Source organism: Delphinapterus leucas, chromosome 12, assembly GCF_059928025.1.
Source record: "Delphinapterus leucas isolate spDelLeu-1000000601 "Yukka" chromosome 12, BTC_Dleu_Yukka2, whole genome shotgun sequence".
NCBI classification, from domain to species: Eukaryota; Metazoa; Chordata; class Mammalia; order Artiodactyla; family Monodontidae; genus Delphinapterus; species Delphinapterus leucas.
Window position 1 is genome coordinate 82,662,101 of NC_143140.1, and position 25,831 is coordinate 82,687,931.

General features: G+C 40.0%; 1 protein-coding gene across 18 annotated transcripts in view; it reads right to left on the bottom strand.

The window, feature by feature from the left end:
* The window catches only part of SYNE1 (spectrin repeat containing nuclear envelope protein 1), a 454,201-nt gene that overhangs the window by 67,360 nt on the left and 361,010 nt on the right, over positions 1-25,831 (bottom strand). For 16 of the 18 annotated variants that reach the window (XM_089922151.1, XM_089922158.1, XM_089922157.1 and 13 more), the window contains 9 exons: positions 24,772-24,954; positions 24,069-24,215; positions 21,515-21,669; positions 20,957-21,104; positions 18,438-18,532; positions 15,352-15,586; positions 13,552-13,746; positions 8,981-9,106; positions 6,026-6,181 (listed from right to left, as the gene is read on the bottom strand). In XM_089922151.1, coding sequence (XP_089778277.1) covers positions 6,026-6,181; positions 8,981-9,106; positions 13,552-13,746; positions 15,352-15,586; positions 18,438-18,532; positions 20,957-21,104; positions 21,515-21,669; positions 24,069-24,215; positions 24,772-24,954 — 1,440 coding nt within the window. The other 2 variants (XM_089922164.1, XM_022559544.3) reach the window with 2 other exon arrangements.

Here is a 25,831-nt window from a genome sequence, read left to right on the forward strand (position 1 = left end):
GGCGTAGAGAAAAAGGAACCCTCCAACACTGTTGGTGGGAATGTAAATTGGTGCAGCCACTATGGAGAACAGTACGGAGGTTCCTTAAAAAACTAAAAATGGGGCTTCCCTGGTGGTGCAGTGGTTGAGAGTCCGCCTGCCGATGCAGGGGACATGGGTTCGTGCCCCGGTCCGGGAAGATCCCACATGCCGTGGAGCGTGGGCCCGTGAGCCATGGCCGCTGAGCCTGCGCGTCCGGAGCCTGTGCTCTGCAACGGGAGAGGCCACAACAGTGAGAAGCCCGCGTACCGCAAAAAAAAACCCCAAAAAACTAAAAATGGCGTTACTATATGATCCTGCAACCCCAATCCTGGGCATATACCTGAGAAACCTCTAATTTGAAAAGATGAATGCACCCCTATGTTCACAGCAGCACTATTTACAATAGCTAAGACATGGAAGCAACCTAAGTGTCCATCAACAGACGAATGAATAAAGAAGATGTGGTGTGTGTACACACACACACACACACACAGACACACACACACACACTGGAATATTACTCAGCCATAAAAAATAATGAAATAATGCCATCTGTAGCAACATGGATGGATCTAGAGATGATCATATTAAGTGAAGTCAGAGAAAGACAAATATCATATGACATCACTTATATGTGGAATCTAAAAACATGATACAAATGAACTTATTTACAAAACAGAAACAGACTCACAGACATAGAAAACAAACTTATGGTTACCAAAGGGGACAGCGGGTGGGGGGGGGCGGGATAAATTAGGAGGTTGGGATTAACACATACACACTACTATGTATAAAATAGATAACCAACAAGGACCTACTGTATAGCACACAGACCTATAATCAATATCTTGCAATAACCAATAATGGAAAAGAACCTGAAAAAGAATACATATATATTCTGAATCACTTTACTGTACACCTGAAACTAACACAACATTGTAAATTAACTATACTTCAATTAAAAAAATGGTTAAAAAAATACTGGAGAAGTTCTCTCAAAAAAAAAAAAATAAAAGTGTTGGGAATCAGACTATGAGCCCAGGATACCTATACCAGGGCCAAGCTTAGTGAGCTGCTTAGATGGCGAACCCCATAACCTGCCATAATTTTTGAAATGCCACCATTAGAAATTCACTCTTTTGAGTTAATATGATCTTTTAAAATAAAAATTTCTCTGGGTAGAGTGACACTGGCTAATCCATTAAGTACTTCCCCACTAGTATAATTCAGTTTACCATGAATTTTTCTTTGAGGCAGAAAAATACAGAACAACAGTGCATTTACTTGGTGTGGGTATTGATAGGAAGGTGAAAAACCAAGACAACAAGATTAAAAGTTTTGGAGACAAATTTCACCTACGTTAAAGCTCTACCAAGACAGCACTGAAGAGTACAATCCGTCCAGCACCATTTTCCTCTCAATCTCTGATAGCAGAGTGTCATCTGATCTGCTAAGATTTTGAACTTTCTCGTGGATATGACTTTCTTTTTCATTCACAGAGCAGCAGAGTCAGGCTGGTATTAAAATTCTGCTTCGACTGATGTCCAAGCTGAAACTATATTTTCATAGTTGAAACTGCCTGAAGCAACTGTTTTCCATGCAAAGGTTAGAAACCCCTGCCTTTCAGACTTCAGACTAACAAGTCTTGCTATGTGCATCGCCTCTCTGCCTCTTCCCCCAAATCTTGGCCATCAGCAAGAATAAATTCTAGGGCTTTTCTCAACAACATCTGCAGGGAAGACGACTACATAACAGAAAAATATTATTACTTTGAGGGGTAGGTATTACTCTGATTTCAGAGACAGGGATAGAGGAGGTCAGACAAATTTGAGGCATTTGTTTATATCAGTACAAAATAGAACCAGCAAAGGGATTCCCTGGCGGTCCAGTGGTTAGACTGGAAAGACGCCACGCTTTCACTGCTGAGGGCCGGGGTTCAATCCCTGGTTGGGGAACTAAGATCTTGCAAGCTGCACGGCATGGCCAAAAAAAAAAAAGGACCAGCAGCAGCAAAGCTTGAATCTCTGATACACTCTGATGCAGGTTTTTGCAATATAACATTATGATCAAATATGCAGAGGCAGAGGAGGTTCAAAAACAATCTCCATCACTTACTAATGGTATGACCAGGGCAAGGTTACTCATCTTTCTTAAGCTTTATTTTTGTCATTTGTAAATTAATCTTTCATTTGTTCCAAAATTCATTAAACAAATGTTTCTGGTTTGCAGTAAACATGTGTCTACTATGTGCCATGTACTGTCTTATGCACCGTAATACTGTAAGCTCATAATACAATATATTCTTCAAACAGGAAAATAATTTTAGAAAGTGACCAGTATATCCTAAAGACTTAACAAACGTTCAGTCTACTTAACTATATACGACAACAGGGCATCATTTGAGTTTTTAATATTTTTTTCTCCTGACACTCATGTTATTCAATAAGCAGCTTAAATATATATTTCTAGTCTTTCTCACATACCATGCAAGTGTTGCTTTCATTTCATTTGCTTATGCAGAGCAACAGTTGAAGGAAGAAACAGGTAGGCCACAAGCTCTGGTTACAAACTGGCGCCCCAATCTTTTCAAAAGATTTAAATTAATAACGGGGACCGAATTTTCCTTTTGGTTTGTAAAACTAATATTTAGGCTGTACGATAAGTGAGCTTTACCATCACTGTCTTTGAGTTCAGTGGAAACCCTTAAATTACTTATCAGTTTAGCACATATTTACGTCTTCTCAAGGGTATAAACACGCTGCACTGCCAGCAGCTGACAAACACCAGCTAAAACCCCCAGAGCGTGAGGCAGCTGAACAGGAAACACATCCTTTTCTGTTTCAGATATTTTTCCCGTGACAATTTGAAAGAACACCGAGCAATTACAATGATGATATATTTATATCTCAACTGGAATTACACACAGCTCTACAAACCAAAACAGGAATTAAAAGCAAATACAAGCCATGGCTGTACACAGGCACAACAAACCATTTGGTGAGTCTATTTGAAGACAGGATGCTTTTCTCCATTACCTCTAGTCTGTGATGCTTATGAACAGGGCGGCCGCCTCCTCCTTGCCTGCAGCCCCAATCAATCCGGACCTCCGACCGATTGCTTCTATTGGAATATGAACGCACTACTTGGTCTTTAACAGAGGGATTATGCCATGTTTCTCTAAAGTTTTTAACTTTGAAAATGAGACATAGACACAAGCTCGTTTCCTTTTGCGGTTTCATACTTGACAGAAGTTCTCCGGAAACACTAACTCAAGAAGTAGTAACTGGTCTGTATTTCTCCTTACAATTATACCCTGACACCTTTGGTATGAATCACATGACTAAACTCTCACTGGTTTAAATAATGCTGTTTAGACTGAAGTAATGTGAGACAAGTATGCTTTAGCTTCATGCCTTAACACACTCAATATAGAAAGTTTCTAGAAACACTATGTTTCTGCTTCCTCTTTTTTTTTTTACTTGTCTGGTCTACTCACAGGTGCAAGGTATTAATCTCTTTACAGCATGCCATATGATCAACAGAAGCTTTCAAAATGTATTTCTAAACAGACCGTCGCCTAGATATGTTTAACTCTGGTAAGTAATTTTACAACATATAAACTTTTCTTTGCTTTTTCCCTTTTCTAGCTTTAGTGAGATATAAGTGACGTATAACACTGTGTAAGTTTAAGATGTACAACACGATGATTTGATATTCATATATATGGTGAAACGATTACCACAAGGTTAATTAACATCTCTATCACCTCACATAATTACCATTCTATGTTGTGTGGTGAGAACATTTAAGATCTACTCTCTTAGCAACTTTCAAATATATAATCCAGTCTGTTAACAATAGTCCCCATGCTGTACATCAGATCCCTGGAACTTATTCATCTTGTAACTGGAAGTTTGTATCCTTTGTACCTGGTGGCATTCTTACATAGTATCAGTTTCCCTAAATCAAAAAGTATTACATAATTATAATCTTCTTACCCTCCTAAATATTCAGAAACCTTGTCGTTATTTTACATTTAGAGGAACATAAGATATAAAATAATATCCTAAAGTCTTGTCTTAATAATCAACAGTAGAAACGCTCAGCTGTTTTAGGCACTGGAGATGCAAAGAAAGGGTTTGTCCTCAAGGGCTTCACGATCTTGAACTCAAGTCACAGGTATTAAAAAAGAAGAAGAAGGAGAAAAAGAAGGAGAAGAAGGAGAAGAGGAAAAAAAGGAACAAGGCACTGTCACATGATGGCATAGACCAAAAGGGAAATGGGCATTCAGAGGAACAGAGGTCTGAGCATTTCAAACAATGGCATCACAAGAGTACTGGAATTCAACAGAAGAGGATAGTTTAGAAAATCAGAAAGGAAGGAATAGTCTACGCAGGAAGTCTAGACAGGAACAATGGCCTGAGCAAGGTCTTGGCATAGAGAAGTTCATGGTAGGTTTGGGAAGGAGATGGAAGCCAATATCTAAGGTGTTATCTCTCTGAAAGCTTTAGAGACATCAATTAGCTAGAGAAATGGATCTAGTCTAATTCATTTCACATAATATGCTAAAAAGTACTGAGTCAGCAAGCAGTGCTAGACTTTTCCCAGTTTTAAGAAAAACAGATGAATAAGGCTCACAAGGGTAACTGAACATTGCTGTGGGCATTTTCCAATATCTGTACCCACCAAATATCTTTCATTTATATATGCTATGATAAAATCTTTACATCTAAAAGTGTACACTAATTTACTGGATAGTATTGATTTTGGACTGAAGAACTCAGAAAAGAATAAAGTGTGATGAACATCACCACACTCCATGTAAGTTTCTCACTGTTCATTGAGAATATAGAACTCTGGGGAAAGTGGCTAAATTAATTTTGAATGCAAATCATTAACATATTTATGAAAATCATCTTACAATTATTTTTTTAAAAAGCACACACACACACAAATACACACACACACACACACACATGAAACTGTTCACACATTTACCAAGTGTGCTCCAGAGTTTTTCTCTAGTTCATCCTTCCAACACCTGCTTTTCCCCAGCCAGGTCCTCTCTCTGCTCTACTCCTGTGCCTTTTTCAAGCTGCAACCTTGTCTAGCACATCCACGTTCTCCCTCTACACCAAGCTGTCCCTTCCACTCTGATCTCAGCACTCGACTCAAGAGTTATCCAGTTCAACAAGCATTTCCTTTATTCTCTGCAATCCACACTGCCCTTAGTTTGTAGGGACATCTACTGTAGCTTGTGAAATTCACAATAATTAATGTGAATGATTCACTTAACAAATATGCATCATAACCTATTTTGTGCCAGACAAGGCAATCGAGGTACAGGAAGGAACACGACAGCAGGAACACGGTTCCTGCTTCCTGGAGGCTATGATCTCAAGGCTATGAGTCGGAGCCATTCTTCACTTGAGGGACTATCTGTTATTCCTCTTTGCCTCAACTGTCCTCTCTTCGCTACTCCAGCAATCTTTCCCTTTCATTTCCAAATCAAAACCCAATCTGGGATCTCTTTTAAGGTATTGTGCACACAGAACGTACTTACTAAATAAATAAAATATGGCTAAAAATGCCATACACCCATGAATTATGAAGAAACAACTATGGTAGATCAACAGCAATAATAAATGTTAAATGTACAAAACCACTCACAGCATTAGCTACGACTGCAAATAAAACCTTGTTTTTTCACATTTAAAGTAAGAAAGAGACCACCAATATCTACCTAGCAAAACCACATCTATGAACCACAAAACTGTATTTCCTCTTTAAAATATTTTGACAGCCAGTAAAAGAAAGGGCAAGAGAATCCAGTTTGGATGCATTTAAAATATAGTGTTAAGATACAATTGTCTTAATCTGAAGCATTCTTATAATAAGCACAGTGTCTTCCTCTATCCAAATGTGGACATAGCCACCGACATTCCAAATCGTCTTCCAGTTCTCTACCTTTCTGAGCGGATACTGAGACCAGAGTTTGTCTCACCTGGTGGCATAGTTCTTCCCACTGCCTTTGCAGAAGCTCCATGCGTTCGTTAAGGATGGAGATATCGTCTGCACTGATGTAGGCACAGACCGCATCCTTCAGCACCGTCAGCCGTGCCAGGTCATCTGTCCAGCTCCCAACTGCATTTTCCAATTCCTAGATTTAAAAAAAAGCACAAAACTTGAATACCCATGGGCATCTATCATCAACAGTTTCTGAGGTGTATTCGGAATCCCCTCTTGATGTCATTACATTTCCATCCCATTCTATTTGAACATCCAGCTTAGTAGCTACTTTATTTGCTTCCTACATAATCTGATAATTTGCCAAGGTCTTCTTATATAATACCAGGTTGCTTGCAGAATCTTTCCTAATGGGAAATGGAAATCTATTTCCCATTTCATTGATCTTTTCTGATCGTCTTTTCTAGTTCAAGTTTCAGCACTGCATTGATCTTCCTTAGTTTTAAACCAACATTACCTTTGTCCCAAGTGACTGATCATGTTAATGAAATATTAAAAAAAAAACCCAAACTACCAGATTTAACTTTCATGTTCAAAGACTGTCAGTTGCTACATTCTGTGATACAGGTTTACAATGTAGTAGCTGAAAGGATCAGTTGCTGTTATTACTCAGTTTAAAATAATGGACTGAATACGTTTTCTGCAGGAGAAGAGATTTCTTTAAGTTACTGGAAAAAATATGTATTTTCTCCTTTTGGGGAACGATTTAAGGAAAAATCCAATATTTGAATGAGTTGACAATAGTTTTTGCAATGCTTTGAACAGATGACTAGTTTTACAATTTGTACAGCTCTTGCTTTTTGCCAGCTGTTGACGTTTTTAGATTCCAGCTAATTTTGTACATGAATAGAGTATTTCACATGGCTTTTTCCCTCTCTTTTTGTCTCTTCATACAGGAGACAAGTTTCCAAAGGCAAAGTCAATTAATGGTACCGTCTGAGGCTAATCTCAGGCAATTTAAGCAAACTAGGTTATAGCCTGAATTTTCTAGGTGATTGCTTTGTTTTGCTGCTAAGGTGGTTTGCGGAAGAGTAGCAGAGAGCTGGACCAAAATGCATCCCTCTAATCTCCAAACTTAATAGCAGGTGTGTTTGTAACTGTTGTGTATTTTGGGAAATGAGGTCCCATGGTAACAGTATTTGGCTGAAAGACCAAACTATCCAGGTGTATTAAATATGCAGCATTTCTGCTTATAACCATAGACATATTAAATTGTCATATCAATGTAAAGATTTTCCTCTTTTTATACCAATTTTCAACTCCCAGCCCCCCAACTCAAACATCAGATTTGGTGTATGGGTTAAAAGAGAAACACCACCTTCAGAAACCAACTGTTTCAGACTCACAGACTCTATTTCAGATGAATCTGTGTGGTAAAAATATAGCCTTTGGGTTCAGGAAACCCTAATATTTACTAAGTTTGAAAAGTTACTGAACTTCTAGCTGCCTCACTTTTCACATCTGTAGAAGGGAATAGCAGGCTGTGCTCATGACCTTGCGTTCTTGCCAACTAAGATAACACTGGTTAGCCACTGGCATATAGGAGGAGCCCAGTAAATTCCCATTCTTGCTTGTTGAAAGTTTTCTTTAATCATTTGTCATAAATTCACAGGCACAGACTTAAAACAAATTCTTTTTAATCTTTGCATACTACTGAATTTACACCTCAAGATAGTATTTCTCTCCCTTGCCATCCATGACATAAAGTATACTACCTTTTCATTTCCCTAAATCTGCTTCTTTCAAATTTCAAAGATCATCCTTACATTTTAATAGTGAAAAAAATTTCTTATATCCACCCTTTTCATGATTTCCAGACTTCTTTAAAAATTAATCTTTCTTAAAGGCTTACAGCCTCTTAGCCAAAAAGAAGCAGAGAACTCCTGATCAAAATCCAAATCATTTAAGTCTGTGTGAAGTTTTCAACAGAATTACTCCAGTGCAGTAATTTGCAAATGACTTGGAGAACATGAGGACATGTCATCTGGGGGGAAAAAAGCATTTTTAAGGGTAGTTGTGATTTTCTCTGCATACTGCTCAGCAGAGAACTGCTATTCAGGCACTGCACTTGCCTACACAGGAGTGAACGGAACAAATCCTACAGACACTAAATCATGTTGGTCTCAGTGAGCTCCCCATGCAGGGAGGGGTCTGTATTAGCTTCTGATTTGCTTCCAAGTGCCATCTGAAGTGTTGATCATAACCTTTAAATAGTTAGGGCCCTGAGCATCTGAAGGATTGTGCGTCTCCATGCAGTAACTGAAAGCAGCTACTCATAGTTCCTACTTTTTTTTTTTTTTGCGGTACGCGGGCCTCTCACTGTTGTGGCCTCTCCCGTTGCGGAGCACAGGCTCCGGACGCGCAGGCTCAGCGGCCATGGCTCACGGGCCCAGCCGCTCCGCGGCATGTGGGATCTTCCCGGACCGGGGCACGAACGCGCGTCCCCTGCATCGGCAGGCGGACCCTTAACCACTGCGCCACCAGGGAAGCCCATAGTTCCTACTTTTCTTACAGGAAAGAGCCTGGAGGGCAGCGTGTATTTCTCCAAGGGCCATCAGCTGCAGGATTTCCAGGTTGCTGAGCCTCACTCTTCTTTCTGTGAGCTAGACTCTTCTAGAATGACTCTCCAGTGTGGACCCTTTAAAAAGATTGTCTTCATTGCTCTTAACCTAGTTTTTAAATACCTTTTAATGTTGTGTTTTACATTTTCATTTACTTACTTAAGGTAATCCATAAACTAGTCTATAATTTCATCGACTGCAATAAATCAACAACCAAGTTTCACCAGAGTTGTCTGCCCTAATGCAAAATACCAGAAACTTGCACCTACACGCAGACATTCATAGGAGCTTGACTGAAGCATGCTTTCAAAGGCGTTATTATACTGGAAGCACAAGTAGTTGCCGGTTAAAAGCTCAGTCCAGCGATTTACCTTGCCACGCATCTGCTCCGCGTGGAGCCCGTCGTGGTGATCTGGCAGAGGTGGGGAGAGCCTCTTTTTGAAGGTTCGTAGTTTCTCCAGAGAATCAGCTATTCCGTTCTCACATTTTTCCCAGTCCTATAATGGGAAGCAAAAGAAATTTCATGGATTTTTAAGGAGCAGGAAGTTGGAAAACAAGAAAAACTCTCTTCTCAATTCCCAGAGGAAGAATTAAAGTTACACTGATGATACTGTGAAAGCGCCCACACGCACGCTACAGGGGGGAGCATGGGAAGAGCTGAGTTCTAAACTGGACGGTTCTCATCCTCTGGGTGACTGCAAGCAGGTAATGCACTATGTGTTGCTTATGAAAACTGAAATGATACACAAACTCTCTATAATTGTATTAAAGGATTAAAGGAAAAGATGGGTGCCAAGACACCAAGTACTAGACACCCAGAATATTACGGGTACTCAAAAATGTTACTTGAATCCAAATCTATCTGCAGAGGTGAGAGTATGAACACAGTACTTTGCCTCTTTCCTAACTCCACCCATAATGGCACTAATGTCTACACTACCTCAATGCACTCTAAAGGATAGAAAAGAGGATATGAAATCTCTTTCAGGGTGAAAAATACATATAGGTAAGAGAAGTGACATGAAATGTAAAAATAATATAACCCTGACTCTGATTCAATTCAATATATAAATAGTATGAGCCACTTAGATTTGAATTGTTACAGAAGTAGAAACATACAGCTCTAAAAAGCATGGCATTTGACTGGCTTTCTCTTGATGGTACTGAAACATATGTAACAAAGGGCTAAATGTGTAAAACATAAAACCTATCCAAAGAAAAAAAGTAGAGGAAGAAAAATAATGCACAATTTTTTAAATGTAAACCTTATATGCCAGCTACTGGTAAGTGTTCTGAAGGATAGAATGGTGGTGTGGAATGTGGAGATCCCTATGTACTGACAAAAGAAAACATACATGATGTGCTTGTGTTTTGGAAGATTACACGCCAAAGGTGACAAGAGTTCCCTCTGGGGAAGATTCTAGGATTTGGGTGGTGGTGTAGGGGAAATTTCATTTTTTACTCTCTATGCTTCAATTATTATCTACATCTTTTTCAGACACATGTATTTCTTAAGTAATTAGAAAAGAAAAAAATGAGAGGAACCATGATGGAGACTTTATTCTTTACAGCACCCTATCTACAAATTAGCCCACATTTGGTGTCTCAGTGCCAATTAAATTCAACTAAACAAATCTCCTTCATTTTGTCCAATACCTCCCATTCCTGGCCTCCCCCTCCCCAGTAACCCTCCCTTCAACTTAAATTACTGAGCTCCAAAGAGAGACAACTTGAGTTGCTTTTAGTAGTTAGCCTGGAGCCAAATCCTGCTGCATTTCCCTTCACATTTTCCCTTTCATCATCTTTCGTCACTGGTCTTTTCTTGTCTCGGCTCTTCCTATCTTCTCTCCCGATGCCTTATTTTCAGCACAGCAATGCACGATGCTATTACAACTGTCTTCTTTAAGAAGTGCTGGCTACAGTGCCTCCCGGCTCATAATGTCTTTTGGTTTCTAAATAAACTGAGAGTTTGGCCCAAAGCTCTCATTTCTCTTTAAAATTCCTTCGAGGAACTTCCTAGAGTACATAACCTCATTCCCTGTTCCCATTCACCAGAAAGAACAAAAACAGGACCCCAAAAACAAAAGCCCCAAATGTCTATTTTGGACAGATTTGTTCCAATTCTGCTTTAGTAAAAGATCTCGGGGGCTTCCCTGGTGGCGCAGTGGTTGAGAGTCCGGCTGATGCAGGGGACACGGGTTCGTGCCCCGGTCCGGGAAGATCCCACATGCCGCGGAGCGGCTGGGCCCGTGAGCCATGGCCGCTGAGCCTGCGCGTCCGGAGCCTGTGCTCCGCAACGGGAGAGGCCACAACAGTGAGAGGCCCGCGTACCGCAAAAAAAAAAAACAAAAACAAAAAACAAACAAAAAAGAGATCTCGGTGTTCCCAGGCTACACTTAGTTCATCAACGCTAAGCACAGTGAGGGTAGACAAAAGATCCTCTTTTGCTTAAACTGAACAACATTCTCAGTTAAATCATCACACACTGAAATCTCTGAACACGCAGGCAAGAAATGTTCATTGATCTAAAAGAGAAAAGGTCAGCTTTTTATTCTTCCTAACCAAAGTAAGAGGCAATAGTGAAGCGGGTAAACATGCAAGGCATAGAATTATAATGACTGTTTTTGGCATATTTACTCAGCATTTAATTAAAAGCTAAAAATATGTAAGCTTTATAGCTACGGTGAAAAGATACAGTAAAATGAGGCTGTATAAACATTAGAATTTAGCTCCATAAATTCCTTTTTAGGCAAACAGGACCTAGTGTATGATCCAAAAGAAAATAAAACTTTAACAAGAGAATAGGGATTCCCCTTTCCAAGGATGGCTTAGGTTCTGAAGCTATAACCAAGTTTTTTACTACATGAATTATAAGGAAATAACTAAATGTTACGGTCTGCAAACATCTATCAAAGTGGATGTTTTATACACCAACAAATAGACTAACAAGAAAAGCAAATGTAGTGACTCAGCCATCTCGCCTTATTAAGTCTTAGAAACGTGTCCAAAAATCAGTCACAAATAAAGAAAAAGATATGATTAACATGTTCTCTGCAGAATGATTTACAATGTTTTTAATCCTTTCCTGAAAGCAAAAAAAGAAGAAAAAAGAATCAGGCATGTCGTATTACTGATAAATTGTGCTGTGCGCAAAAAATGGTTCTCTAACATATGTTGGGTGGCATTTCTGATTGATTGCTTCCTACACAGAACGTGATATATTATTTTTTTTCAGCATTTTATCTTTATTTTTTTTAACGTCTTTATTGGAGTATAATTGCCTTACAATGCTGTGCTAGTTTCCACCGTACAACAAAGTGAATCAGCCACATGTATACATATATCCCCATATATTATTAAATAAAATTCAGTAGAATAACCCAATGAATGTGCATACTTTAAGGATTAAAAAAAGCAAAATGTGTTTCATTAGCTTTAGTTATTACCTTTGATCCAAAAAGTGACAGTCCAAATTTAATAATCTTATGCAAGTGTTGGTGATTATCAACACATATAAAACTTCAGTATTTAGTCATGTTCAATTTCAAAATGATAATAATATAAACAATAATAATTACCATCATTTACTGAGTACTCAGTATGTACCAGGTACTCTGATACATGATTTACTTCCATTATTTCATTAAACCCTCACAATGCCCTATGAAAGAAATGTAGTCATACCCACTCTACAGATGAGGAAACTGAGGCTTTGATAGGTTGAGTTAACCAGGTTACTTGGTTTTTTAATGGTTTTAACTTGGGTTTATCTGAGTTTAGAGTCTATGCCTTAATTCAACTGCTGCTTTAATCGTGTCTTATGCAAGGAATTGGAAAGTGAGGGAGAAAAGCATATTGTGGGAGGTCTGCTAAATCTACATTTCCCTAAACTTGCTGTGTGATCAGCCTGCTATCTGTATCCAACTAAAGGTTTAATATACCTCCTGGAGATTTTATCTCATAGCAACTTGCTTGGATAAGCTAAGATCAAATCAAGAGTATCTTCTTGGATAGGTTTTTCCCTGCTATAAAAGAAGAGATATCAATCTTGAAAACCACTTTAGAGTCTTAGATTAGGGAGTGGAATCTACTCTTTGCATTCTTGTCTAGATTTATAAAGTCATCTCATGGTTCCTGGCTTAGCACTGGCCATGAATCAGAATTCATTGCTTGGATGGTCTTACCAGACTTAAAACTACTTTGTTGGGGGATTTTCCTAAAAGACCACCTGCTGAAAATTGGGAAACTTTTCTAGTTCATGCAAGACAGGACAACGTCCTAAACAGGACACAGGGGATCAAAATACTGCAGGGTCTGACGTAACGATCTGCGTTATTTGATTCGCAGGATAACAACGTTGAGGAAGCAGCACAACTATTAAAAGGGCTTTTTTTTTTTAACATCTTTATTGGAGTAGAATTGCTTTACGATGGTGTGTTAGTTTCCACTGTATAACAAAGTGTATCAGCTATACGTATACATATGTCCCCTTATCCCCTCCCCCTTGCATCTCCCTCCCACCCTCCCTATCCCACCCCTCTAGGTGGTCACAAAGCACCAAGCTGATCTCCCTGTGCTACGCGGCTGCTTCCCACTAGCTGTCTATTTTACATTTGGTAGTGTATATATGTCCATGCCACTCTCTCACTTCATCCCAGCTTACCCTTCCCTCTCTCCGTGTCCTCAAGTCCATTCTCTACATCTGCGTCTTTATTCCTGTCCTGCCCCTAGGTTCTTCAGACCATTTTTTTTTTTAGATTCCATATATATGTGTTAGCATACGGTATTTGTTTTTCTCTTTCTGACTTACTTCACTCTGTATGACAGACTCTAGGTCCATCCACCTCACTGCAAATAACTCAATTTTGTTTCTTTTTATGGCTGAGTAATAAAGGGCTTTTTAAACTGCATTAGGCCTACAGGAGGAAAGAGCCGAACTTACCTGCAACAAGAAGGCCAGTTTTTTCTTCTGCTCCTCCAGATGCACACTGGCTGATCTCCATCTCTCTTGGATTTCAGCGAGTTCAGCCTGCAAGGCAGCCTCAGCTGCACCGTCAGCAGAAAGCAGGAGCTGCTTGCCAGCCTCCACGGTGAGGATGTAGCTGCCTTGCTGTCGCAGGAACACTTTTTCTTTGAACTGAAAGAAACCGTAGATTTTTACTTTCTCATCCTTCTCTTTACCATTTCCCCATTGTAAGTATTTTTAAATAATCCTAAAATTTTGCATACATAACATGCCCTCTTTTTTCCAAAAAGCTTTACTGACCCAGTACTCTGGGCCTGATTGAAGCAGTGTATAAATAAATGAGAATTCCACACAGAAAGCTTAGTTTCTGCTCCCAGGTTAAACGCAATCACGATGCAACAGGAAAACTGCTCTATGAGACTAATGCACAGGGGCACAGAGGGACATCTGACCCACGCTGGGTGCACAGGGAGGCTTCCTCAAATGGTGAAGCCTTCACGAGTCTTGAAAGACACAGGAACACAACCAGATTAAGAAGGATTTGCTGTGATGAGAGCCAGGACTCAGGGAGAAGACATCTTCCACACAGAGAAATAGGGTGGGCAAATCTGCTATACAGGATAAATATGACGAATTCAGGACACTGGACTTAGTTTTCAGCGGCTAGAACACAGGATTCCCGTAAGAGAGTGGTAGAAGATGACGCCAGACCACACCTTGCACAGGAATTCGGTTTTTATAGTAAAAGTGACTGAGATTCATGGAAGAGTGTTAAGCGGTGGGGTAGAAAATGGAATGGAAGGCCATGCATTGGATACTTCAAGACAGGTTAGGAAGCTATTGTCTATCTAGGCAAGAAACCATGAGCACCTAACCTAAGGTAGTGGCAGTAGGGATGGAGACTTGAGGGACATAAGATATGGGGAGGGAGGTAAAATGAAGAGTATAGCTCTAGAATGACTCTGGGTTGCTGACTGATAGACCAGATAGCCGGTGATGTTTCCTCGGTTTGGACACGTGGAATGGACTGGTGGAGAATGGTTGATCCAGAGATCACAGGCTCTATTGGAACCATGGAGTATATTATGTCTGTGATACACATAGATATAAAGCTAAGAGGGGGCTGAATACATGAGCTGGAGGCTCAGGAGGTGAACGTGACCAGAAGATACCAACTTGACCCTTCTCTGCTGGCAGGGAGTAGTGGAAGCCACGTGTACAGATGAGGTTTCCCGGAGAAGCAAGGAGGAGAAAGGAAGCAGAGGGCAGTGACCTTCAAAACAAGAGGAGCCTATGAAATATGCTGGGAGGGACTGATGAGAGGGTGTGGTGGCCTCCATCTAAGAGGATGGACTCCCAAACTCCCAGGCTGGGGAAAGCAAGGGGAATGGACAAACAGCTCACACGGGACTGAGTCTTTCATCTTTTCTGGAATACTTCAGTTAAACTGCTCATGAGTGAAATACGTATAAACAGTGCAAAGTTCTCCGTTCCTTGTCATTGCCTTTCCATCCGCGCTGGGATTCACTGAGCTGCTGGGAGGCCTTGGTGGGTGAAATGGAGTCAGTCTTTGTGAGAGGCTGGCACTCGCCCTACTTTCACTGTTAAATATGGACTTTGTAATGCCATCATTTTATATGTTTCTGTTGACATTTGAGAACAATGCTTGTCCTCATTCCAGTGTCACTCTAATATCCTTCTGAGGAACCGAGGTCAGGGTAAAGTGTGCAGCGGAAATGCAGAAGAGGTTTAAAAACCGCCTGTTTTGCACCTTACCTGCACTTCATCAAAGAGGGTCCTTGCTTGCTGCAGTGGTATTGGGACACTTCCGAGACCACTCACGGGGAGATAGGACACTTCAACCAACCATTTACGAAGCTTTTCCGCCATCTCCTGATAGCGCTGCCACTGGCGGATCTGGCTGTCAATGATGCCCCGCCTCTGCTGGGCTCTTCGTATCACCCCCTGCCACTGATTACTGAGAAGGGTCAATTTGAGGTTGAACTCATCCCTGGTGAAGAAATAATTACATAAGGAAAACCACCGTTATCCTGGATATAGTTACATAATCAACCGATACACACACACATACATACATACATACACACATACTTGATGACCCTAAGCCCTAAGAGGTGATCTAGGGCAGAGGTTTTCATATATCATGCCATGATCTGTTACCAGGTCTACTGAAAGTAATTTAAAAAATTAATAACAGTTAAGCTATCAGTGTTTGCAAATGGTGAGTGTGTTCACATCTTAGCACAGGTGGAAGACATATCTGTAAGGTCAACTGTCATTTACCCTCTCTCAGAGTGCATGAGAGGGGACAGAGTGTAGGGCAGCAGCTACGATGCGAACGGCCCCCGAACGTGCCTGTAGCATGTGTGCAGCACGTGGCAGCATCCTGTGTGCGCAACAGCAGGAAAGGAGGGGCCCAGCTTATTTACAACCTCTGTCTTCAGCTACAATTATAAGTCACTTTGGATGAACAAGACTGGGTTACTTTAGCTGGAATCATAAACCATTTAAATAAAACTATGTTACAAGACTGGGTTACTTTAGCTGGAATCATAAACCATTTAAGTAAAACTATGTTACGTAAAAATATTTTTAAAAACTGTGCTCCATAAACTCTCAGTATTCCCTCGCAGTAGACAGTCCTAATCTTTAGCAGATTTCACAAACTCATCTAAATCATCCCTTCTAACGTTTGAAGCCCACTTCACTTGTTCTTAGCAAAATGAAAACTATCTAGTCATCATTTTCTGAATAAAGGTTGTGCATATACTTAGAGATATTAAATTTTATTTACGCTTTCTCAATTTCAGGCTAACTCATCTCAGATCTTGTAGTTGGTTCTTCCTACCTCTGTTTACTACCTTTAAAAAATGTTGGTAGTTTTTTATTACGTTTTCCTTAACATCCAACTGTGGCTTTAGAACTGGTTTGTCCAGTATCAAATAGAATGAGTTTCTTTGTAGGTTACAGTGTTATTCACACATTTTAGTACTAAAGTGTAACATTACTTGCTCATTCTCTAGGTTACTAGTCTTGCTTTTCTTCCCTCCTGTGGGGGGCTTCTGCTCTGAGTTGGATTTACTGTCCTGGGCTCCTATATTCTTGATACCTCTTATTATCGAGGGCCACTATAAACTTTGATTTTGTAACCAAATGTGTCATTAAGTGCTTCTGGTTTTGAGAGGAAATTCTGATATTTATAATCTAATTTCAGTAGAACCAAATATGATGAATTAGGTTCATGAGACATCCCTAAAAGTTACAAGCATCTATCATCTCTGAAAACATCTAACTCCAGGGCTTGGAGAAAAGTACCCTATATATTGCTTCACTATCAGCTAGCCATCCAGGGTCTCTTTGGAGCCTCCATCCTCACTCTGTAGAACCAAGCTGCTCTGAGCTATCTGTCAGCATGAGGAACTACTCAAAACATGACACTGGGCTCAATGCTCAACTTGAACTTTCAAAAACAAAACATATAAACGAACTTTTAAAACGCAATACATTTGTAATCTAGGACCTTCCTATTTGTCAACAGGCTCTCATCTGTAATTTTTTTCACTGGCAACTTTCAAAATTACCCTTGGTTCCCATCCTCCCATTTTCATCTCTTTGGTGTTTTTCCCTGTTAACATTTAAAATTTAATAGATGTTGGCTTGAGCATGAATTTTAAATTTTATTTTACTTAATGACTCAAGCTTTTATAATATTGTTACAGAGTAGGGGGGATAAAGCAAAAGATAAGTTAATTGCACTTGAATGTGTCTTATTTTGAAGGCCTTAAATTCTTAGTAAAGCTCACATTTAAGTTTGGCTTCCTTAGAATAGAATAAATATGGCATCACATTTTGTTGTTCCAAGCTTAATCATGAAAATCTTTCATGTACTTCCAAAGAAATATCCACTTAAAACTGAAATTGTTTCCAAAACTTTTTTTAAAAAAGCTCTTAATAAAAATAATGACTTATTTTCTATTTTTTGGGAAAAAAAAACTAAGTTAATTATAATCACAACTACTGTTGTAAATATGGAAAAGACATACATATGTGATAAAATAAATGAGGTTTGTATGCCAAATATCGCCACAGAAAGTAATGGGGTAGAGTAAACATTGTTACTAGGAAATGTAAACGTAGGACGAAACTGCCAATTCATACGCCATAAATCTAAAGAGGAGCTAGATTTTCCCTCTGCATTTTTAATACAGAGATAATCTGCTAAGTAATAAAGAGGAAGCAGGGTTTCAGGGTGAGTGTAATCTGACTTAAGTCAGCAAACCATTTTCAAATGTGGAGGTGTTATCATGGTATAGGAAACCTGGCTGGTCCTGACTAAAGACAAGGTACACGAGTGCTAGGCTTGATTCTATTGCTACTTAGTTATGTGACCTTGGTCAAATCAGTTCACATTTCTGGGCCTCAAGTTTTCATTTGTAAACAAGAGAGATGGTCTAGTGATCTCTATGCTCCTCTGAGGAATAAAATTTCTGTAATCATATGAGAATATTAGAAGCATCCGTTGACAAACCACTGATACATCACTGACACAATTCATTCTGATCTATTCATTAATTCTAGCCCCCTACAGACAACTAGCGAAGGTTGGCTAGGTGATTTCCAATTACTCTATGTCCTTCATGTAATATAATAGCAATTCTTTAAAAAGATTCAATACTTAGTCACTTCAGAGATTCAGACAAGTCTTTCCTCCAATTTCTGAGGCTCCTCTCCAGTACAATTGCCTTAGGAAGATTGGCTCTATGCCATCTAACCTGCTCATTCAAAAGAAAATGGCTAATTTACTGGAACCTTACTTCATAATAATATATCGAAGATCCTACCTGTCATCAACTTGACCTTGTTCTAGAAGATGCTGTCCATCAACAATGATCGAGTGTAAAATCTGCTGACGACTGAACATCTCTGCTTGAAACAACTGTTATTTTTAAAAAAGAAAAACATAATTTAGAGTTCCTAATTTCAGTGACCAGTTCTCCAATAACTTTCCAAAAATTCTGGTTCAAGCAAGACTATGAAAAATATTTCCAGCTGAATCAGGTTGTATATGAAAACCTGCAATGTAAGAATATTTTTAAACCATCAATTAAGATAAACTTAAAGATACAGTTTAGTTTCTGTTTACTAAAACTAAGTGACTAAAAGTAGAATTATGTTTCCCTTCTTCCTTTCAAAATCACCTAATAAAGTTAGTTAACACATAACTTGTATTCTGTTTTTTTTTAATATGCAGAATATGGTCCATTTTCAGACAGAGAATCACTTAAGACCTTTTAAAATGTTGAAGAATGGAAAAAAATCCACCCTTTTTATAAACTCACTGTTTTTCAATTTAACTCAGTTAATAAAATTGTTTCACTACTAGGGCTTCCCTGGTGGCGCAGTGGTTGAGAGTCTGCCTGCCGATGCAGGGGACACGGGTTCGTGCCCCGGTCCGGGAAGATCCCACATGCCGCAGAGAGGCTGGGCCCACGAGCCATGGCCACTAAGCCTGCGTGTCCAGAGCCTGTGCTCCGCAACGGGAGAGGCCACAACGGTGAGAGGCCCGCGTGCCGCAAAAAAAAAAAAAAAAATTGTTTCACTACTAAAAAAGCTCAAGAGAAAGTCTTTCAGATTTTCACTGTTTTTTAAATAGCTTTATTGGGATAGAATTCTATATCATACAATTCACCTATTTACAATTTAATGATTTTTATTATATTTCCAGAGTTATACCACCACCACCGCAATCAATTTTAGACTATTGCCGTAACTCCCCCCAAAAGCTCCATACTCATTAGCAATCACTCCCCATCTCCTTTCAATCCCCCCAGCCCTAGGGAGCCACTGATCTCTGTGGATTTACCTACTCTGGATGTTTCATATAAATGAGATCAGGTCATTTACTGTCTTTTGTGACTGGCTTCTTTCCTCTTAGCATAATGTTTTCAAGGTTGATCCATGCCGCAGTATGTATGAGTACTGTGTTCCTTTTTATTGCTGGATCGTATTCCATTAAATGGATATACCACATTTTATTATATCCATCATCAGTTAGTGGGTATCTGGGTCACCTCCACTTTTGGGCTATTATGAATAATGCTGCAATGAACAAAATTCTGGTACAAGCTTTTGTATGGACATATATTTTCCTTTCTCTTGGGTGTATACCTAGGAGTGGAATTACTGGGTCACATGGTAATTCTATGTTTAACACTTTAAGGAGCTGCCAAATTGTTTTCCAAAGTAGCTTCACCGTTTTACATTCCCACCAGCAATGTATGAGGATTCCAATTTCTCTATTCCCTCATCAACACTTGTTTTCTTTTTTATTGGAGCCATTCTAGTGTGTGTGAGGTACTATCTCATTTTAGTTTTGATTCATTGTATATTACTTCATTGTTGGTCAACTCTATAAAACTGGACTTAAAAATCCCTTACACATATTTAAATTCTCTATTTTAAAAAATTTAAGCAAAATGTCTTAAAATTAATTTCATTCTCTTTAAAGTCCAGCATTAAGCTTTTCTCTGCTTTAGCTGCATCCTATCTCTCCATTTGTGTATATTTCATAAACACGGGAGCAACCTAGTTACACCAGTAAATAGCAAAATAGAGACTAATTGCAAATTGATTAATTTGTTTTTGTTTTTGTTTTTTTTTGTGGTACGCGGGCCTCTCACTGTTGTGGCCTCTCCCATTGCAGAGCACAGGCCCCGGACGCGCAGGCTCAGCGGCCATGGCTCACGAGCCTAGCCGCTCCACGGCCGGCATGTGGGATCTTCCCGGACCGGGGCACGAACCCGCATCCCCTGCATCGGCAGGCGGACTCTCAACCACTGAGCCACCAGGGAAGCCCAATTAATTTGTTTTTGTATCTAATTCTTTCTTGATGTTTCTTGAGAAATGATTATAATGCAATTTGATCAAGAGGCACACCTGGAGATATTTGGTAGTTTGATTTCCTAGTATAAAATATGTATCTGTTTTTTAAAGAACTCACAATTTTTATTTATCAAAGACTTTTGATCAAAGCATAATCTCTTAATGAAACTAGCCTTGACAATATTAGTGTAGTCTGTAATTCAACTGGGAAATTATCTTACCACAATTCTGGCACCATACCTTGCAGGGTACTGAAGCCTGCCCCATGCTTATAACCAACTATGGAATAAAGACTGGACTGCATTTTTGTGATTAAGATATCGAAACTTCAAGCTTAAGAAAGAAGGCAAAAACATCGCATGCATTTGAGCAGATTCAGCACACATTATAGGACTTTCATTCTTCCACATGGCATTTTGCAGCATCTTACAAGGCCTAAAACAATTTTATCACCCAAAAATGTACTGGCATAACTTACCTCATGTGCCCTCTGCTGCTCCAAAAGATGCTGGTAATTGCCTGAAATCTCTACTGCTAACTTCTGTTCTGTTTGAACTAGGAATTCCATCCATGTTTCACATTTTTCCAAGAAAGTTTGATGTTGTAGCAAAAATGACTGTAACTTACTGACAGAAGAAGGAAAATGAATAATGGTGATACTGTTGCTTTTTTCTTATACCTTCAGCATATAAAACTAGATTAAATATTCTCTGTTCCAATTCTAATTTGACCTCCACAAAGCTTTCATGTTAGGTAGTAAAATTTTGTGAAAAATAAAAAGAAAATTGAAAAAAAGAAATTTAAATGACAAAATTATATATCTTTAATATATTCTTATATAAAAGTTTTATTTTTTGATTAAAACAATATTCAGTACATTAAACATGGGAAATCACTTCACATTTTGAGTTTCTCACTTTTAGTTCAAATTGTGTGAATAACATTGGAAAGATCTAGAATTTATAAATATACACAAATCATGAACTTATTCCTACTGATATTTCAGAGTGGCCAAAACATCTCTGGGTTACTCTACCTGAATCTTTCTGTAGTCTGGGTGGAGATCAGAGACCAGTGCCGGTTCAGATTCTGCATCCTTTTGATTTCTTTATCATTTAGTGGCAACCTGTATCCAAGCTCATTTAGCCGGTCTAAATCTGGGACCATGCTGCTGAATTTTAGCATCTGTCCCTGAAAGCAAGATGCAAAACTAGATTTAGCACCACGGTCAGAAAAGGCAGAGCTCTTTCAAAAGTGCACAGCGATCTTCTGATTTCAGGAAGAAGCTGGTCTTTGGTCTCCTCTGCATTTCTAGGCCACCCCCTCGCAATCTCCAGTGCTGCAAAGAAAGCAAAGCTGCATCTCCTCGTCAGCTTCCACTGGTGCTGTTGCTGCTATAGCTACTCACTATCCCTTACTGAACATTTAATAGTTTACGTGTATTATTTACTTGATTTATTTACTCATAAGTAATTCCTTTTTTTTTTTTTTGCCGTACGCGGGCCTCTCACTGCCGTGGCCTCTCCCGTTGCGGAGCACAGGCTCCGGACGCACAGGCTCAGTGGCCATGGCTCACGGGCCCAACCGCTCCGCAGCATGTGGGATCCTCCCGGACCGGGGCACGAACCCGTGTCCCCTGCATTGGCAGGTGGACTCTCAACCACTGCGCCACCAGGGGAGCCCAGTAATTCTTGCTTGAACTGATAAAGGATGAAAATTGTGCTGATGACTGAAAGGACTTATTTCTTACCCTTTATATTTCATTTATCCATGTTAGTCTGCTCCTTTATTATTTAATAATAATATTAGTTATAATAGTAATAGCTAACTAACATTTATTGAGCACATATGAACCAAGCATTGTTATAAGAGCTTTACAGGTAATAACTCATTTTATCCTCAAAACAATCCCATAAGGTAAGAACCACTACTATTCCCAATTTACAATGAGAAAGAAGAGGCACAGACACTAAGTAAATTGCTCAAGGCCACCCAGCTAGTAAGTGGTAGAGCCAGGTAAACACGGCTTGTTGGGTTCTCCTTGGATGGAACACAATCCCACCTGAGCTCCAAAGTCACCACCCATTATCTTAACAGCTTCAGTTTTAGGTCCTTGATCCCAACCCCAAAGTTAGTGAGACTCAACTGAGAAAGCAGTGTATGCTTTCAGATCGCTTTCCTCCCTTCACACACAGGACAAAGCTGCCTGTCCTGTTTCTGTGGGCATTCGTAACTCCATCTAGGAAATCGGCTACAGGCAGGAGAAAAGGTCAGGACACCTTTGGCTGTGTGTGTGTCCACTTGGCCTGCTCTGCAAAAGGCTCATAACCCTGAAGAGAGAATAAATCTTGCCAACTGTCGAAGCCAAAAACAAACTATTAGGTGGCAGAATTTCCACGGGTGGCCATCAGCAGTGAACAAAACTGACATGCCACGGTCCCTCTCCTGGTGCTCAGAAAGAGTAAGACACTATTCCAATAGCAGAGAGAACAGCAGTCACCTATCACATGAACATCCTTGGATGGTACGATGAAAGTCTGAAGAAAAATAACACTGGGCTATGAAACTGTGTCGCTGGGGGGCCTGACCATGGACAGAAGGGGAGGCTTTCTGAGAGTGACCCTGAATAAAATGACCAGGAGTTGATGCCTTTTGGGGACAAGGAACGGATTTCAGAAAGCGGGGGATGGGCATCTTACACACAGACGCCGGGAAGCACTGCAGCTCCCAAGTGCCTGGAGAAGGAGACAGACGGTGGTGAAGGCAAGACCCTTAGGGAGGTGGAAGCCAGCTATTGCTGGTCTTGATACTTCACACAGATCTTTATCCTGAGAGCAGTGGGAAGCCATGGAGGGTTTTAAGCAGAAGAATAATAGTAATAAAATGTGCATGTCTATTGTATTATTTTATTTACTATAAAGTCGTTCATGATTAAGTAAAACCTTTTAAAAGAAAAAGATCGGGCTTCTCTGGTGGCACAGTGGTTGAGAGTCCGCCTGCCGATGCAGGGGACACGGGTTCGTGCCCCAGTCCGGGAAGACCCACATGCCGCGAAGCAGCTGGGCCCGTGGGCCACGGCCGCTGAGCCTGCGCATCTGGAGCCTGTGCTCCGCAGCGGGAGAGGCCGCGACGGTGAGAGGCCTGCGCAAAAAAAAAAAAAAGAAAAAAGAAAAAGATCATTCTGGCAGCTATAGGTTGGAGGGAGAGAGGTTGCTGCAAAGAGGTCCACAGAGGCTGAGGCTGTGGCCTTGGCCCCTGAGCAAGGTCGGACGGCGTAAAGTAGGAGTGGATGATGGTAGTGATGGACATGGGAGGTTCAAGAGCTATGAAGGAGGTGATGGATTGGGCGCAGGGAGGGACCAGAGGCAGGAGGAGGAGTGAGGTGGATCTTAGCTCTGCCCCTGGGGGTCTCCCAACACGGACCACGAGATCAGCTTGAGCTCAGTGCCATCACTCCTCTCAAGAGAAGAGGAAAGCAGAGCTGGCAAGAGTTTCCTTGGGAACAGAAAGTAGGCGTATGTCAGGAGTTTTGAGTTTTCTTTAGGATTTTGAAGATAGAAGATCTGGGATGAGGATTTGAACCCACTTACCTTAAGTTCCTCCATCCTTTCCTGGATGGTCGAGAGGTCAGACGACTGGCTAGGGTCCTGCCCTTGTAGTATTTCTTCAGCTTCTACTATCCAGGCTTCCAAAGCTTCTAAACTCTTGGTAAAGGTTTCATAGTCAAGAACTCCAGCCTTTTTTTCACAAAAGAAAATTGGTATTTAGAAATCTAGCTAAAGGGCAAGTGGATATTAAAATTATTTTTCATATTCTTGTGCCAAATTCCCATTCCCAAGATGCCATTCCTAAAAAGACAAGGCTACAATAATTTAAATTTTCTTCTTTTCATTTATATAGTTTGCTTAACACTTAGAATTACTTCTACGTACCATTAATTAACCAATTAAAGTTATTTTTTACATTATCAAACAGAAATATATTCTGATTCTTGCAAAAACTTGTCAGGTAAACATGACTGTTAACATTAAAGCCACTTAATGTCTATTAATTGAACATATTTTACCATGGAAGGAAGCACTGATCTGGGGGCAAAAGTACATTGTAGAGAAAAGTGCAAGACTCCCACGTTCCCTTGACCCCATTGGAACTTCCAAGTTTGTTTATTTTTTAACTTTCTGGTCTTGAAGGAGGCATTGCCTCGATGATGAAAAAATTTTTCTTTTCCTGTGTTTATGCCCAGGTTTTATAGAATGCCCAATTTATAACAGCTGGTGAATGTGAGCTCTGTACCTGTAACATAGCCTGCTGTTTGCAAAGAGCCTGTTCTAGGGCACATAAGTGTTGACTCAAACAGAGTTGATCAGATTGAATGGCTGATGCTGCCGACGCATCTACTTGTTGCTTGAGTTGCTCTCCCAGCTCATGGAGAACAAAAAGGGAATCCTTAACTGTCCTCAGTCCTTTGAGGAGGTCCTACAGAAGATGAAAACATGCCCGTCATGAAACAACATGTTAAGTGTACTCCTTATTATAAACAATTAGAAACATTCAATTCTTATTTGTCAAATTATTACACTAAATAACCTTCACCTGCAGGAAAAAACAACTGAATTCCATTTTTAAAAATGTGTATGAACATTTAAAACAATGTACTATTCTGATTACAAAAGCTACACAGGTCCATTGTAGGACATTGGGGAAATGCAGAAAAACTTATATAAACAAGAAAAAACATTATCTACAAGTAGAGCCAATAACTGAAAACATTTTGGCAGTTTTTTCCTGCCTTTTCATGTAATTGATATCAAATTGAAAACCCAGTGCTACATTTTACCTTTTTTGACTTAATATTATACACACAAGAGAGGAACTATATGTGTGGTCACATTTTAGTGGTTACAGTACACCCTCCCCTCTTGGTGGGTGCAGAAGCCCAGCTATGGCTCTGGTAAGCGGCAGGAAGGGTAGACTCTATGTCCATTCTTTTCTGTGATATCTCTTGCCTCCATTTTTTGTGGGACCCTTTTATATGCTCCAAATTAATAAGCTGCTGGAAATTCCCTGTTTCTGGTTTTCATCTACCTCTGAGGGATGACAACTGACTGATTCTTCCACCTGTTGCTGGTGCCCCACCAGATACAGAGAGAGCAGAGCCCCTGCTACACCCGTGCAGGGGCTACAGTGAGAAGGGGAAAAACAAAGGGCAACTTTAACCCTGACAGAGAGATCAGAAAATTCACAGCAATCATCTCTAGCACTAGACTCTAGAACAGGCATAACTCAACGAAGGAGGACTAAAAATGACAAATTTCATAAAGATAAACTATGTGGGAAGAGAAAACAAAAAGCA